This window comes from Ostrinia furnacalis, unplaced genomic scaffold (assembly GCF_004193835.3).
Source record: "Ostrinia furnacalis isolate ACB-3 unplaced genomic scaffold, ASM419383v2 OfSCF0404, whole genome shotgun sequence".
NCBI lineage: Eukaryota > Metazoa > Arthropoda > Insecta > Lepidoptera > Crambidae > Ostrinia > Ostrinia furnacalis.
The window spans coordinates 220933-235795 of record NW_021130643.1 but is presented as its reverse complement, the minus strand read 5'-3'; the positions used below and the strand labels follow the sequence as shown (position 1 = coordinate 235795).

Below are 14863 nucleotides of genomic sequence, written 5' to 3'. Positions count from 1 at the left end.
CACTGATATCGAGTTGATATCGAGTGTCTTATGTCATAGAGTCCAATTGAAACTCTAAATGAAGATTGTGATTTTATCTCGACGGCAGATGGCGACTGAATAGGTCAATTAAAACTGTTATTGGCAGATGAAGTTGATATGAAGATAATGAGAAGTAAGTTTGTAAAATACTTAACGTAGTTGAGCAAACTATCACTCAAAATAAAATTAACAAGTGGACTTTGGCTAAAACAAGTGTGGTTTTTAAATTTTGGGCTTTCTCGGTTCATCTCTTGGTGCTTCGGACATCCTGGGTTCGGTTCCCAGATGGAACAAATCGAAAAAATGCAATTTATTTACCACACAGAAATAATCTTATCGTATTTTTTCAGCACTTTTCGTTTCACGACTCCCGTCAAGTCACTGTGACAGTTTACGTTCATATTGCGAGCTCTTTTGCTACAAAAATGTTGTAGGATGTGCTGTCAACTGTACAATCTCCTGTAGTCATTTTCTCTATTCTTCGGAGAAAAACTCTAAGGGCTCTTTAAAATAAGACGTTTTGAGACGGACGTTTGTCGTGCGTTTGCGAGGCCGCACACTGTTGGTAATTGATTGTCATTTTTATTCCAACGCAGTTGTAGTACAATTTTCAGTGTGCGGTCCTGCAAACGGACGACAAACGTCCGGCTTAAAACGTCTAATTTGAAAGAGCTCTAAAGCGCATTACCCTATTACGTATTTAGAACAAAAAAAAAAACGTAACAGAAAAGTATCTATTGGACATCAAAGTGAACTCGAACGCTCGCGTCGATGCCAAATCTTCGCTAAAAGACGACACCTTAAAATAGTGGCATTTCTAATGGCTTACGCCCAGTTTTCAGAAGTATTTCCGCGCACCACGTCACGGGGTTATTGACCTGTGTTATCGTGCTTATCAGGTTTACGGCCTTGTGAGGTAGGACTGGTAGTTTTAGTGCGAAAGGAAAAATATTGAGTCAGCGTCAAATAGTTAGTCACGCCAAAAGTGGGTAAAAAGCTTATTCCGATTGTAACAAAGACGTGTTGCGAACTTTTTGGCTACTTTGGGTGCCACGAACTACTTATTTGACACTGACTGTCAATGGTTAGCGAAAGGATTGTAAGGTCTGTGGGTCTAGACAAAGTGCAAATTATAATCGCAAACTAGTCGAAAAGTGGTCGAAAAGCCCCTATTTTGTATGGAGTTTTGACGGATTCGATTTTCGATTCGATCAAAAAGTGCGTTTTGTCTAAGGGGGCTGTGGGTCTAGACAAAGTGCAAATTATAATCGCAAACCAGTCGAAAAGTGGTCGAAAAGCCCGTTTTTTGTATGGAGTTTTGACGGATTCGATTTTCGATTCGATCAAAAAGTGCGTTTTGTCTAGGGGGGCTGGTTTCCAAAAAAGCGGAGTAAAGAGATGTGTTTGAATAACCAATCAGATTTACAGGAGCTTTAAATAATGCCTAATTAATTATTATTGTGAATATAAATATTTTTGGAAATTTTGTTCCGTTAAACAAAACTCGCTATTTCTCCAGATTTAAAAAGAAATGTTTATTTTCCAGAAATGAGGCACTTGGACTCGTCGAGAATGAAATTACTAATAATAATATTTACTTTATAGTAACACTTTCATGAAAATAGTTAACTGATGAGTTCAAATGTTCATATCTGTTCAGCTAAAATTGCATACGTCAGAAAACTCAGTTCTGCGTCAGACCCAGCATGGGACTGTACTTATTAATAACTTACACCTCATAAAATACAAGATTCTTATCATATTTTGTTAAAACCACAAATTGTTATATTTGGAACATTTTTATCGATTAAAAAACCTAAAAAAGAGTCATAAATGTTGTTTAGGTCGTTGGAACGAAATTAAAAACGCATAAAATAAACCATTAAGCTAATGGATGAGTTTGATTGCATTTGAATGTTTAATCGGACAATAACAATCGATGATACGATCTTGTATTCAAAATGCGTTTTTGGCTAAACACGTAATACACTCGTAGTAAAAATTACAACCAAAAATTCCTTTTAAATCGTTTTTGATCTCTTTTGTGCGGTAAATTCTATGCAATGCAATAATTACCGATTTCATTATTTATTTTTCTTTTATTGAGTTAGGTTGTAACAACTGGTTATTTTTTAGCCATGAATATATTTCTCATTTTTAAGTCATGTAACTCAAATGAAATAAAATCCAGTAATTTTTGTTTCCAGCTATAAATTAAGTAGGTATAGGGAAGAAAACCAGATCTTTTTAAGAAACTCTTTAAAAAAAATAAATTCAACATTTTAAGATTATATCAAGTCAATATTTTAAGATAATAAACTGTGGTAGAGTCTTTACACTTTAAAATATTTTCCTAGCTAGGTATTTAGCTATCTCACTGGTAAGGCTAGCAAGTGAATATGTAAAGTATGTAAATACTTCGTTTTATGTGCTTTTTATTACTTTTCGTGCGATGCAACGTGGTTGTGGTCTCCAGAGATCATGATTGTTTTAGTTTTTTATGTCTAGTACCTAAATAAATATTTATGAATGCAGTTAAATCATAAAACATTGGATATTTTAATATTTAAAGAACTAGTTACAAAAATATAAAATTATTGTTAAGATGACTTAATGGCACGCACACAACAGTAATACTTATTAATTTACTATTTTATTCTACCAATAAATACAAAGAATTTTAACTAAAGTAATTACTTCTAATTACTTTTTACTTTGAGCAGTTTCTTCCAGTTTATTAATACAACGCAGGCTGCATAATATCTTGAATAAAAACATAGATTTCTCGATAAAAATTACTATTTCGGATTACGTCACTCAAAAAAGAAGTATTTTTTTATTAAAAACGGGGAACTAATAACAATGACGCCAGTTGTCAGGGATGACGTATTATGACAACGCGTTTGTCATGTGTCACGGGCAACTGTTGTATGGATGGGGCGTGATGAGTTAATTGCATGTCCCGGAGAAATGTTTTTGTACTTTTTTGGTTGGCTGTACAAGTTACAAATGGAAGGGTGGATTTTTCAATATTTTTTTCTTTTGGAGAGCTTGGGTGGGCTTAGCTTGAAGGGAAATTCTTTCCAGTAAAGTAAAAAAAATCTAGTAATAATTGATATCAATAATTTTGTACCGGCTACTCTATTCTCAGTTTGGCCCTAAGGTTGACTGGGGGGGAATGCCGAATGGCATTAAGTTCGCCTTTTCATGTGGCCTATAGAGATCAGGCCGAAGGTTCACCTACTACTCATTTACCACGTAGAAACTGGCATTATTTATTAGTTAAGGTACAGTTACTTATTTAGTACAATAATTATTATTGTTTTGTACAAGTTTATCAAAAATAATTTGTCAGATAGATGATACGAGTAGCGCCACAGATTACAAATAAGTTACGTTGCTTTTTTAATGAACTCATATTTCACGTATAATCTATTTTACTAAAAACAGTGACACTTCCAGTTAAAAAAATATAGATTTATATTGATTTCATACACTTTTTCAGTTGATGTAACTCCCAAAATGAAGCCATTTGATTCTGTCACCAACAGCCGGCATTTATAAGGCGGTCCACGTTTCTCGCGTTACACGTTACATCACTCTCTATTCGGGTATGAATATTGGTCTTTACGTTTCTAAAGCTATGTTTACATGTGAAATTTTCTAGATTTATGCTACCTTCTTATTCGTTTTATGGCTTTATCTTTGATCTCCTATCTTGAATGGTTGTTACTAAAAGGTAAAGATTTTTTTGACTTTTTGATCTGATATTTAGACTTATACATTTTTGCAAATTGATTGTTGTTCATAAAAAATACAACAGTCGAACATAGAACCTTCCTCCTTTTTTTGAAGTTGGTTAATAAAAATGCTCATTTTGTTTAATAAACTAGACTAGTCAGAGAATCATTCCAATCTATACTTAATATTAAAAATGCGAAAGTAACTCTGTCTGTCTCACTTTCACGCTTAAACCACTGAACCGATTTTGATGAAATTTTTTATAGAGATAATTTGAGTCCCGGGAAAGGACATAGGATAGTTTTTATCCCGGTTTTTGAAACAGGGACGCACGCGATAAAGTTTTTCTGTGACAGACAAAATTCCACGCGGGCGAAGCCGCGGGCGGAAAGCTAGTTCTTCATAAGTCTAACTCTTCTACTTTTTCGTCAGTTTTCTCGCTTGTGTGTACGGTGCCTTACGTGTTATGAGTAACCATTTTCAATTAAAAGTATGACTGCAGGAAAAATGGCGGGCATCCCGTAAATAATGAAAGGAATATGTTTTATTTGAACCAATATGTCTGTGTTATTATTGAAGACATGTTTATTGTGTGCATGATTAATACACACTTTTGGGAAAACATATTAAGTATGCACTTAAAATGTATCTGAAATTACACGTGATAAAATATTAGACCGAACGATAGAAATGATTTTTTTATCCGCAATGAGGAAGTTCTTGGCCTGGCATCTTCTTACTATTTCTCAAAATCAAAAACGTCTTTATTTGTCTAGACAAATTGACGTACGCTTCGAGACAAACATTTGGCAAGTGACAAGGACAATTTATTGTTCTTATAAGTAGCCTTTACTTACAGGTCTCATTATTTTTTGCCCTACCAGCGCTTCCAGACAAACATTTAGCAAGTACTGAGAAGAAGCGCCGCAACAAACTTTATGATTATCATCATCATCATCATTTCAGCCACAGGACGTCCACTGCTGAACATAGGCCTCCCCTAATGGTTTCCAACAATGGTATTGGTTACGCAGATGNTTATATCTAATTTTCTAACGTTTATCCGAAGTCAGCTTAAACTGGCGGTAATAGGCGCATTTACGTTACACAGTTTTATTTTTATTTTTTAATTCCCAAATAGTTTTGTCTGCAGGTAGAAAACTGTTTGGTTTCCACATCTCTGTGGTCATTCTTGGCGTTTCTGCCCCCCTAGACAAAACGCACTTTTTGATCGAATCGAAAATCGAATCCGTCAAATTCCATACAAAAAAGGGGCTTTTCGACCACTTTTCGACTGGTTTGCGATTATAATGGCACTTTGTCTAGACCCACTGAACGTCAAGCTTTGACACACTTCACCGTAAGAACTTAAAACGCAACGCACATATTCGCAGTCTCGCGAGTGAAAAAACCGCACTTTTATCTCCCGCAAATCGCACATAACGCACAACGCATTCGCAGCAAACCACCTACGCATTCAAAGCCCAAATTGCTCGTGACCCGAACCTGCAGGGGAAGTGAAGCCGATCCATCTTCATCCCGGAGTGTCCCGGAGCCAGCAGTGGTCGAGCTGACGGAAGGGGGCCCGAGATTGGCTCAGAGGTTAGTGGGACCAACTATTTCTCCTCTGCAGGCAAAATCATTTGGGAAACGTAAGTTGGACTTCCGATTAAGATCCCGCCTGGTGTGGCTATTTAAAATGTAAATTATTTGTGGAAACAATACACAATACCTGTATTGTGTATTGTTTCCACAAATAATTTACACAAACGCATCAAACTCAACGTGTATTATTTTGAGTCGATTAGAAAAAGCATATCGATAGTTTATTCAAATGAGGAATCGATAAAAGCGTATTGCATAAATACATTCCCATTAGTCACTATGTGAAATGAAAACGCGCGTCTTTATACGCGACCTTGACACCAGCGGACTTATTCGAGAGCCGTTAACTTGGACTTGAAATGTAATGGACGATGGTACAGTAGGTTCATAATAAAAATTATTTTTAAAGAAAAATATTGGTTTATTTCGCAAATTTTCTCTGACAATAAATATGCATCTCTGTCTGTACCTATGGGACCAAGTAGAAGAATTATACTTTGTCGCAAACTCAAATCCATTATTAAATCTTTGAGGTAGAAAAATAAAGGACCTGTGCGAAGCTAAACAAAAATGTCTCTAAATTCTTTTAAGGAATAAGGAGTTACAATTCGGGTTGTTCCGTATTCATCCTATAACGTCTCATCCCATTTCTTTAATCATCCTAAACTCGTGTAATTTTTATTTAAATAACATTTTTCAATCTCACTTATGTTAGACCTTAGAAGGTCTTATTCACATTTTCTTTAATCATCCTAAACTCGTGTAATTTTTATTTAAATAACATTTTTCAATCTCACTTATGTTAGACCTTAGAAGGTCTTATTCACATTTCTTTGCAAATCGAATAGTATTTTTTTTCTCCTTATTAATAAGACTGAAATGAGCACTCTGTACATACCTCCATTATTTAACCTACCGATAAAACATTGTATTCCTGACCCCCGAACTTTTAATTGGTTATAAAAACTCTTATAAAGAGGCTCTTGGTCATATAAGAGTAGACTGTGGAGATTACACAGAATGCGACGATCTGTGGTTTAAATGATGCAATGTTAAGGTTTAATACAAACGATTTTAAGCTATTTGAATTGTAATGGGTTTAATTTGGGATGACATGGTAAGACATTTTATGTTTAAGTTCATGGTTTAATGGTGTTTAGCTGGAGCATAGGTATTAATATAGGAGTTTCGAATCCGTGAAATTACTTATCTGGATTTTGTATACTTTTCATTCGTCGTGAAGAAACGTTGCGACACTATGTTGCATTACAACATCATACAGGGTCGTGAACTACCACGACAGATCAGGGACTGACAAATTAGTAACATATTTTTGTGTGGTGACCCGTAATCCTAACAACAGTTTTGAGTTTTTTCTTTCAACACTCCAGTAAGTACAACCTTAAAATAAACAACTGTCTGTCTGGATTATCTGGTAGAGATTGCTTGGTACTAAGACCGCCTATGTTGTGTCTTGTCACTTCTGTATTTCTTGTATTTGTCAGTATTGTGTGTTATGCACTAAGGAGTATTAGATAGATACCTAGATCTACCTAATAAGTACTGGCAACTCTACCAAAACCTCCCAATCTTTTAAATACTTAGTTAATCAGATACAAACAATAAATAAGGCTAATTCGTTGTTAATAACAAATGAGATAGATAAGAGCTTGATTTTTATGCATTTGAGATAAAATATTATAATCTTCGTTAATCTCGAGGTATGTTTGATTTTATTCAACAGTAGGATAGAATAGAATATTAATTAGCATTAGCATTATTTAATATATCTTTTAAAAGAAAGATAAGGCGCCATAAGATTCAAGAAAATATTTTATGGTCGCTTATGTTTCCATAATGTTATAGGTTTTCCTATTTTATGAATTTGCCGTTTTGTATAGAGTATTTTATAATAACTCATTATTTATAGATGCTATAACATTTTGAACATTGACAAACTTATTTTTCACTATCCTAAGTCATATTCCATTCTAATACCATTTCGAACTTTATATTGTCACTTTTGTTACTTCACTAATTATGTAATCAAATATGCATATAATTTTTGATTTATTTATTGACAAATTGTGTTTCTCAATTACTATTTGAACTTGTAATTACGTCTTTCGGCATTGTGCAATTGACAAACAAGTCGTAATTTAGATAAAATTAAGCGGTAACATTAATCTTTCATTATCTTCCATGCTATTCATTTATGAAGACGATGCGCTATAGAAACTTACTACTGATGTAACATTTTAAGAAATAATAATATCTTAAAAATTGCACTTAAGCAGTTTGGCGTCATAATGTTTCTCTCTTCATTTTATATCTCGCAATACTTTCCCAATTAATTCTAACAAATCGCGAATAATATGATTATTATAATTCATTGGCAACAGTTTATCGCGTAAAGTGTTAATACCAACGTAGAGGTAATCTCGAAACTGCAAAACACATTCGTTCGATTGTTAATGTCCCGATTCGATCCGCATATTAACATACCGATAACCCGTTCACAAACTCAGATGTCTAAATATTTTTTGCCGAAATTAAGACACGCCGTCTTTTAAACGTTTGATGTCAGGGCATTTAAAGCGGTCCTATTTTTTTTAACTACGTAATAGTAGGTTTAGGAAATACGCAACACATTTTATTTTTAATCTCAATTTTGTAGCCAGTATTAGTGAGTACATAAATGGAAAAGAACAGTTCTAAAGTTCAAAAAGGTTAAAGCAGTAAAAGGCGTGAGGCGTACGAAAATTAATTTCGAATTCTTGCCAACCAGTTAGAATTATTAATTACTACTAGGGTTTCTGATTTCTCGACCTATTTTTATTCTCGAGTTTCGAGAATTCTCGAGGCCAAAGTCTCGAGTTTTCTCGGGTCTCGAGTCTTTTAATGAAAACTGCTGAAATCGGTTGAAATTTAATAAAAACACAGGTTTTTTTAATCTAATATACCTACTTTTATGTACAACAATCGATAGTAGAATTTAGTACCATTTATTTTGGTAAGGCAATAAACAAAAAATAAAATCTTCTTTCATAATTAATATTTACTAATAATCATAACAAAAGTCATAAGTCGCGTGTACTTTAAGGATAAATAACAATAAAAATCTAGAGCTACTATTGAATCACTTCTTCTTCTTCTTTCTTCTTTTTCAGCCAAATGACGTCCACTGCTGGACAAAGGCCTCCCCCAAGGTTTTCCACAATGAACGGTCCTGCGCTGCCCGCATCCAGGCTCTTCCCGCGACCTTTACCAGATCGTCGGTCCACCTAGTAGGAGGCCTGCCCACGCTACGTCTTCCAGCCCGTGGTCGCCACTCGAGAACTTTCCTGCCTGTGAATCACTTCATCAAGTCCAAATAGTAAAATTACGATAAATAAATATTTTTTTTTTACTTTAGTCGATACTACGCTTCCACGCAATCTATGCACATGTCGTGGCAGCTTTTAATTAAGGCTACACTATAAACACGTATTGTTTTCAATGTTTTTTCCAGTTAATGGGGATGTTGCCTGGGTCAAAAAGCAAGAGTTTTAATTAGTCCGTCAGTTAACTTATAAAAAAATACTCTACACGTATTTTTCACTTTTTCAAACTAATGAAAATTTAAAGAGATAAAGCGCCCCAAAGTTCATAAGAAGAGGCCCGTGACGTCAACGCTTGCTTAAAAATGCCGCACGTTGTGACGTCGTGCGCAACTTCAACGCACCATAACTAACTATGTAATTATTTGTTAGATTGACAAATAAAAATATATGTGTCCAATATTTTTTGATATTAAAAATTACGGACTAAAAAAATTTTTTAGGCAACTAGCCTATTGTGTATGTCTTGTTAGCTGTCCTTAAATAAATAAATAAATAGTTTTTTTATGAACAAAAAAACATTTTAATATTTTTTTAAATTTCTTACAGACTGATAACGACTTGAATAAACTTTACGAGGAGGGACGAATATCTAACCTAACGTCTGTTAGGTAAGGTAACTGTCTAGTTAACAAATTTTTCAGTCTTTAAATCAGTCAGATTAAACATATTATGTACATAATAAATATAGCATACTCGTTGGTGAACATTATTACTTAGTTTCGATTGAGATCATTACCTACTTGCAAATCAAATCAGTTAAAAAAGGAAAGACTAGGCCAGTCTAAAAGCAACGTTGACCTATTAAATAATAAAAAGCAAACTTTTGTCTAAAAAAATAGGCTTTCAAGAATATTAAAGCTTCAAAATCGAAACTCGAGAATTCTCGAGCTCCGGTAATTTTTTTCTCGTCTCGAATGAAGCCAAATTTCTCGAGTTTTCTCGAGTTCGAGAAAGCTCGAGCAGAAACCCTAATTACTACTACAAGTTAATTTGAAAGTGGAACAGTTGATAACGACCCACAAATCAACTGATCAGTAGCGGTCGTCCGCTATCGGTTGCACTTGGCAACGGTTTTCACGAAAATATTCTCTTTTTTTATAAACTTGTTATTTTTGACCAGTCTTCGGGCCCTAATGGCCGTTGCACTTCGGACACTTTGTACGTAACGGCTCTCGGAATGCCACTGGCAGCTTAGAAAAACCGTGACAGTGTTATTTTTTATTCAGATTACTACATGTGTTACCTTCTTTCTTGGAATTCCAAATTTGAATCTCGCTTTTAAAACTGTGAATTTATGCACCTAATTTTAGAACTTTTGAGGAAAACTATCATCTTTTGTAGCGTGTATGTCAAAAAGTAGCGAAGGGCTTCTAAACCATTTCCTTTTAACAGTCACCAGAAGAGCTAACAACCAAAACTTGAAAGTGTGTGCGGATTAATATCGGTAACAATGTTCTTAAGACTCAAAATACTGTGGGGTGTTGACACAAGTATTTGTCGCGTACAAACATGGCTGTTTGAGTTTCACACTTGACTCGTGAAGCGAAAATCGTCGTTGTGTAAATAGATTTATGTGGCAACGCGGCAAAACTAAATGTCGTTTACGATGATGCACAATATTTTTTTATGCAGTAGACCTGCTCATTTTTAACGAAAATGTAGGCCACTCTATATTAAATAGTCTTCACTTTAAAGGCCACCGACAAAACTTCTCGTGGTCAGAATAAAATCTTGTTAATAGGCCTATGTTCAGCAGTGGACGTCCTATGGCTGATGATGATGATGATGATAATAAGCGTTAGCATCTAGTCGTCACTGAAATACACCGACGACAACTCGTCATGGTAGCCTCTTATGTCGTTAGTAATAGAGGCTATTTTGCAACAAAAATGTGTAATCTTATGTGACGTCTGTACATCTAGTGCTGTCTGTACATAGGTACTAGTGGGTTTTCTGACCTTTACTACTTTATAAGTAAATGTCGTGTGCGTTAAGGATTGTCTACGGACGTCAGAGCGGTTTTATTGCTTTGCGCTTACCGCTGATAAGTAATACGACAACCGGGCTACGCCTGGCGGGTGCCGTTAGAAAATATGCAGCTGGACGTCATAGTTGTCAGTGCGCGGATTTATCTTATGCAATTGGTACTTCTAGATTCGTTGGGAAAGGTCTTTCACGTTTTATTTTCATCAACAGTAATCGTTTAAATGTTTTCAAGTTAACATTAATTACAAACAGATACCCAGATTGTCCCACGAAACATTCAACTTGTCTATTTTTAGACGTATCAGTTACCGATCTTCGCATTTTGTAGATCACGTTGTAATATTAAATTATTATTTGTTCCAGATCGTGTGTTCGCCCGCAAACCAGATAGTTTGCGGCTTCGGTAACCGAGACCTATTGCGCACACCGAAATGGTGCAACGATAGAATGTTCGCAATGACAGCGATTCGAATGAAGCGATATCGAACTGATAGTTCTTGATTGAATGCTCGTCGCCACTTAGAGTGCCACGTTGGGCGCCAAAAATTTGGGGTTATTGAACTGTTAGTGTGGGTTATGTTGGGTGTTGAGCAGTGACGGCGGCCGGGCGGCTGCAATGGGCGCGGCGCGCCATGGTGCGCTCCCGCCCGCTGGGGTTGCTCCTGGCGGCGCTGGCGTTGGCGACGTGCGCCGCGGCCCCGGCGCCAGAGCCGCGCGCCCAGCGATCCGCGAACCTCAGCCACATCACGGGCACCTCCCGCACGATACAGATGTTCCTAAGGAATCGCTATCTGCAGCTCATGCCAGATGGCACTGTCAACGGCACCACAGATGGCAACAGCGCTCACAGTAAGTTTTTTTCAATATCTTTTTTTTATTTATTACCTACTAGCTTTCCGCCCGCTGCTTCGCCCGCGTAGAATTTTGTCTGTCACAGAAAAACAATATCGCGCGCATATTTGCTCACCGTTTAGACCTACCCTGGACTACGACAAACATTTTAAAACCAAAATTAGCTCAATTGGCCCAGCCGTTCTCGAGTTTTAATCAGACTAACGAACATCAATTCATTTTTATTTTATAGAAGATAAATAGATTACACCTTACATCACATCTTTAATTTAAATAGTGCCTTAAATCCTCTTGAGGTTTGTCCAGAGTTTTTTTTTTATCTAGATTGATAAGACATGCGAAAAAATTAAAATCACTTAACCCATCAAACTTCAAGCGGTTGCATAAGACCGCTTAACATTTGATTTCTATTGTGTCTTCATTCGCGCTCCTTGAAGAGATAAGTAAGGGCTTTTAAAGTTCTACATTGAGTTTTATGTGTAAGGTTTCACTAAAACTAATTTTCTGTTATCTTAGGTATAACGTGTATGTACTGTCGTATAAATTCCCGGTAGAAGATACTTCTAATACTACTAAATACATAAATAATAATGCTATTTTATTAAAAACCCTTATTTTTAAAACTCTAAATTCCACCTTAATGTTTTTAAAGCAAAATCGTATTTAACATCTGTTGAACTATGCGATAGCATAAACCATGTGTTTAGACGGCTAGGCCACAGAAAGCGAAACTAATTTGTTGTTCCACGCAGTAACAAATGACTTATTTGCAGTCATAACCATAATATTTGCATATTATTTGTTGAACGGACTGCAAATGATTGGAGGTCTCAAATGTGTGTATCGAATAACATAAAATACTCAGAGAAATGTTAGCTTAAAAAAAGATGAAGTTACAAATTATTCAAATATTTGTCATTGAAAGTATAACCAGTCTCGACTAGTTCCACAAGTTATGAATTAATGTATCCAATCCAACAAATATTAAAAGAAACTATGTAGCACGCGCCGAATAAAAAACACGAACAAAAACAAGAAACGCGTGTAAGAGCCATAAAAGATACAATTGATAAAAAACCCATAAAAACTCATAAAACTCATTTATTTCTGTAAATAGGCTTAAAAAAAGCACTTTTACACGTCCCAGTATTAACCCTACCACTGCTTCAGGACAATAAACGGGCCAGTGCTGAGAAGAAGTAGCGCAAGAACCTCAGTCACTATTGATAAAAGTTATAGGTCATATTATACAGGGTGTTAGGTAAATGGGTATATGAGCCGACACTAGCCCATGTTAACATAGGCATATAAATGGTATGGTGAAGTCAGTTACCATGTTAACATGGGCTAGTGTCGGCTCATATACCCATTTACCTAACACCCTGTATGAATTCGCAGGATACTAATGAGCTGGTTTTGATAAATTACGTAAGTTTCTAAATCAAAAAGCCTACTAATTAACTCTGCCCACTGGTCAATGACTGCTAACCTTTCCCATATAAATTAGTTATTTTACGACACTCCTTTAATATTTGTCGCTTATTCATGACGTGTGACGATATACAATCGACATAAATCATATTTCCACTTCGGCAATTTTTTTCCACACAAAAACTAAAAGATACATCTCGTGCGATGGACATTTAAATTGTTCTGTAATAACATGGAAGCCGTGTGGTGGCTCAATCTGGCGGGTAATTACATATTTGGTGAATAATACCTTCCAATCGGTTAGTTGAAATTGTGATAATGACTCAATAGATATTATCGCCAGTGGGGTAACCGTGGTGGTCTTTATGCAGACCACTTTGTGGAATAGACTGTGATTTGAAGGCTTTTTTTTTCAACAAAAGCTCTTGTCGATATTTGAAATTTCAAATACACATGACAAAACTATGTTTGAAACTTATACTCTTATCTTCTCTGCTTGACATGTAGTTGACTGCCAGAGCATGCCACCCGGTATTAAGTTCGCCACTGTACATTGTTTAAGTGCAATATAAATAAATAAATAATAATAAATAAATACCCTTGGACATTTTACACTGCGCCTCTAGTCCCAAACTAAGCAAAGCTTGTACTATGGGTACTAGACGACGGGATAAACATACTTAAATACTTTTTTTTTGTAAATACATACATATTATACATAGAAAACACCCAGACCCGTCACAGAAATCAAAATTCATCATTTCAATTTCTGCCCGGCCGGGAATCGAACCCGGGACCTCTCGGCATAGTAGTCCATTCTGAACCACTGCACCAATAAGCTTAAATAAATACCTTTTTGTTTCAAAAGAATTACATGTATTCTAGTAGTAGTATTAGTTTAAAAGGACGTTAACTAGGTTTCACCGCACGTGTAACTTTTTTGTAGTAGTTTTACAAAATTTGCTAAATTTTTCATGTATTATTGAGTCAACTGACATACATTTAAGAACTGTTAATACCAGGAACCTGGTAAACAAAAAGGTAACAGAAGCTCATCAATCAAGTGGTAGAGCATGGTTTTGACATGATATGATAGCGTTTGCCAACTCTCGAGGTATGGCTAAATGTATAAGTTTTTCATTATGTATTTCAAATAATGTTGTGTCAGTCAACTTAAAGGTTTATTAATTTAAAAGTACGTACATGTGGAACACAAAGTTATGATATTAAAAAAATATGAGTACCTAATTAAGGTGCTAAACAACTACGTTTTTGACATAAAAGGGTTCATAACAATTGTTTTCATTTCATCATCATCATCATCATTTGAGCCATAGGACTAGCGTTGCCAGACGTCCCGATTTTGGCGGGATGTCCCGATTTTTAAATCAAATTTAAATGTCCCGCGCGGGACAGGCTCTGTCCCGCTTTTCGGAGAGAGACACTCACTTCACCAGACTATTGTTTGAAACGCCATATTATTCTAAAGAATATTTTTTTTATTTCGATTTTGTTTTTTTTTTCTTTTTTTATTCTAAAGACGAATTTAACGATAGAGTAAATCTGATATAAAATATTATTTTTTTGTTTAAATACATTTTCTATGGCTACTTTTGCTATCTATTGTCACGTAACGTAATTTTAAGTCAAATAAAATGATAAATATTTGAAAACCTTTGATTATATACGTTTTTTTACTATGTCCCGCTTATGACGGAAGAATCCCGCTATTTTCACTCAAAAAGTACCAAAGTCCCGACTTGGCGAAAAAAAAAACTGGCAACGCTGCATAGGACATCCACTGCTGAACATATAGCTCCTGCAATGATTTTCCATGTTGACCG

At 35.5% G+C, this 14863-nt stretch overlaps 1 protein-coding gene across 1 annotated transcript in view; it reads left to right on the top strand.

Annotated features, from left to right (window-relative positions):
* Nucleotides 1–12994, top strand: part of LOC114363956 (uncharacterized) — a 57746-nt gene extending 44752 nt beyond the window's left edge. The window contains exons 2-3 of the mRNA XM_028319893.1: nt 11100–11585; nt 12987–12994. Of these exons, the coding sequence (XP_028175694.1) occupies nt 11369–11585; nt 12987–12994 (225 nt within the window). The 5' untranslated portion in view covers nt 11100–11368. The remainder of the gene's footprint in view (nt 1–11099; nt 11586–12986) is intronic.
* Nucleotides 12995–14863: the final 1869 nt, after the last annotated feature.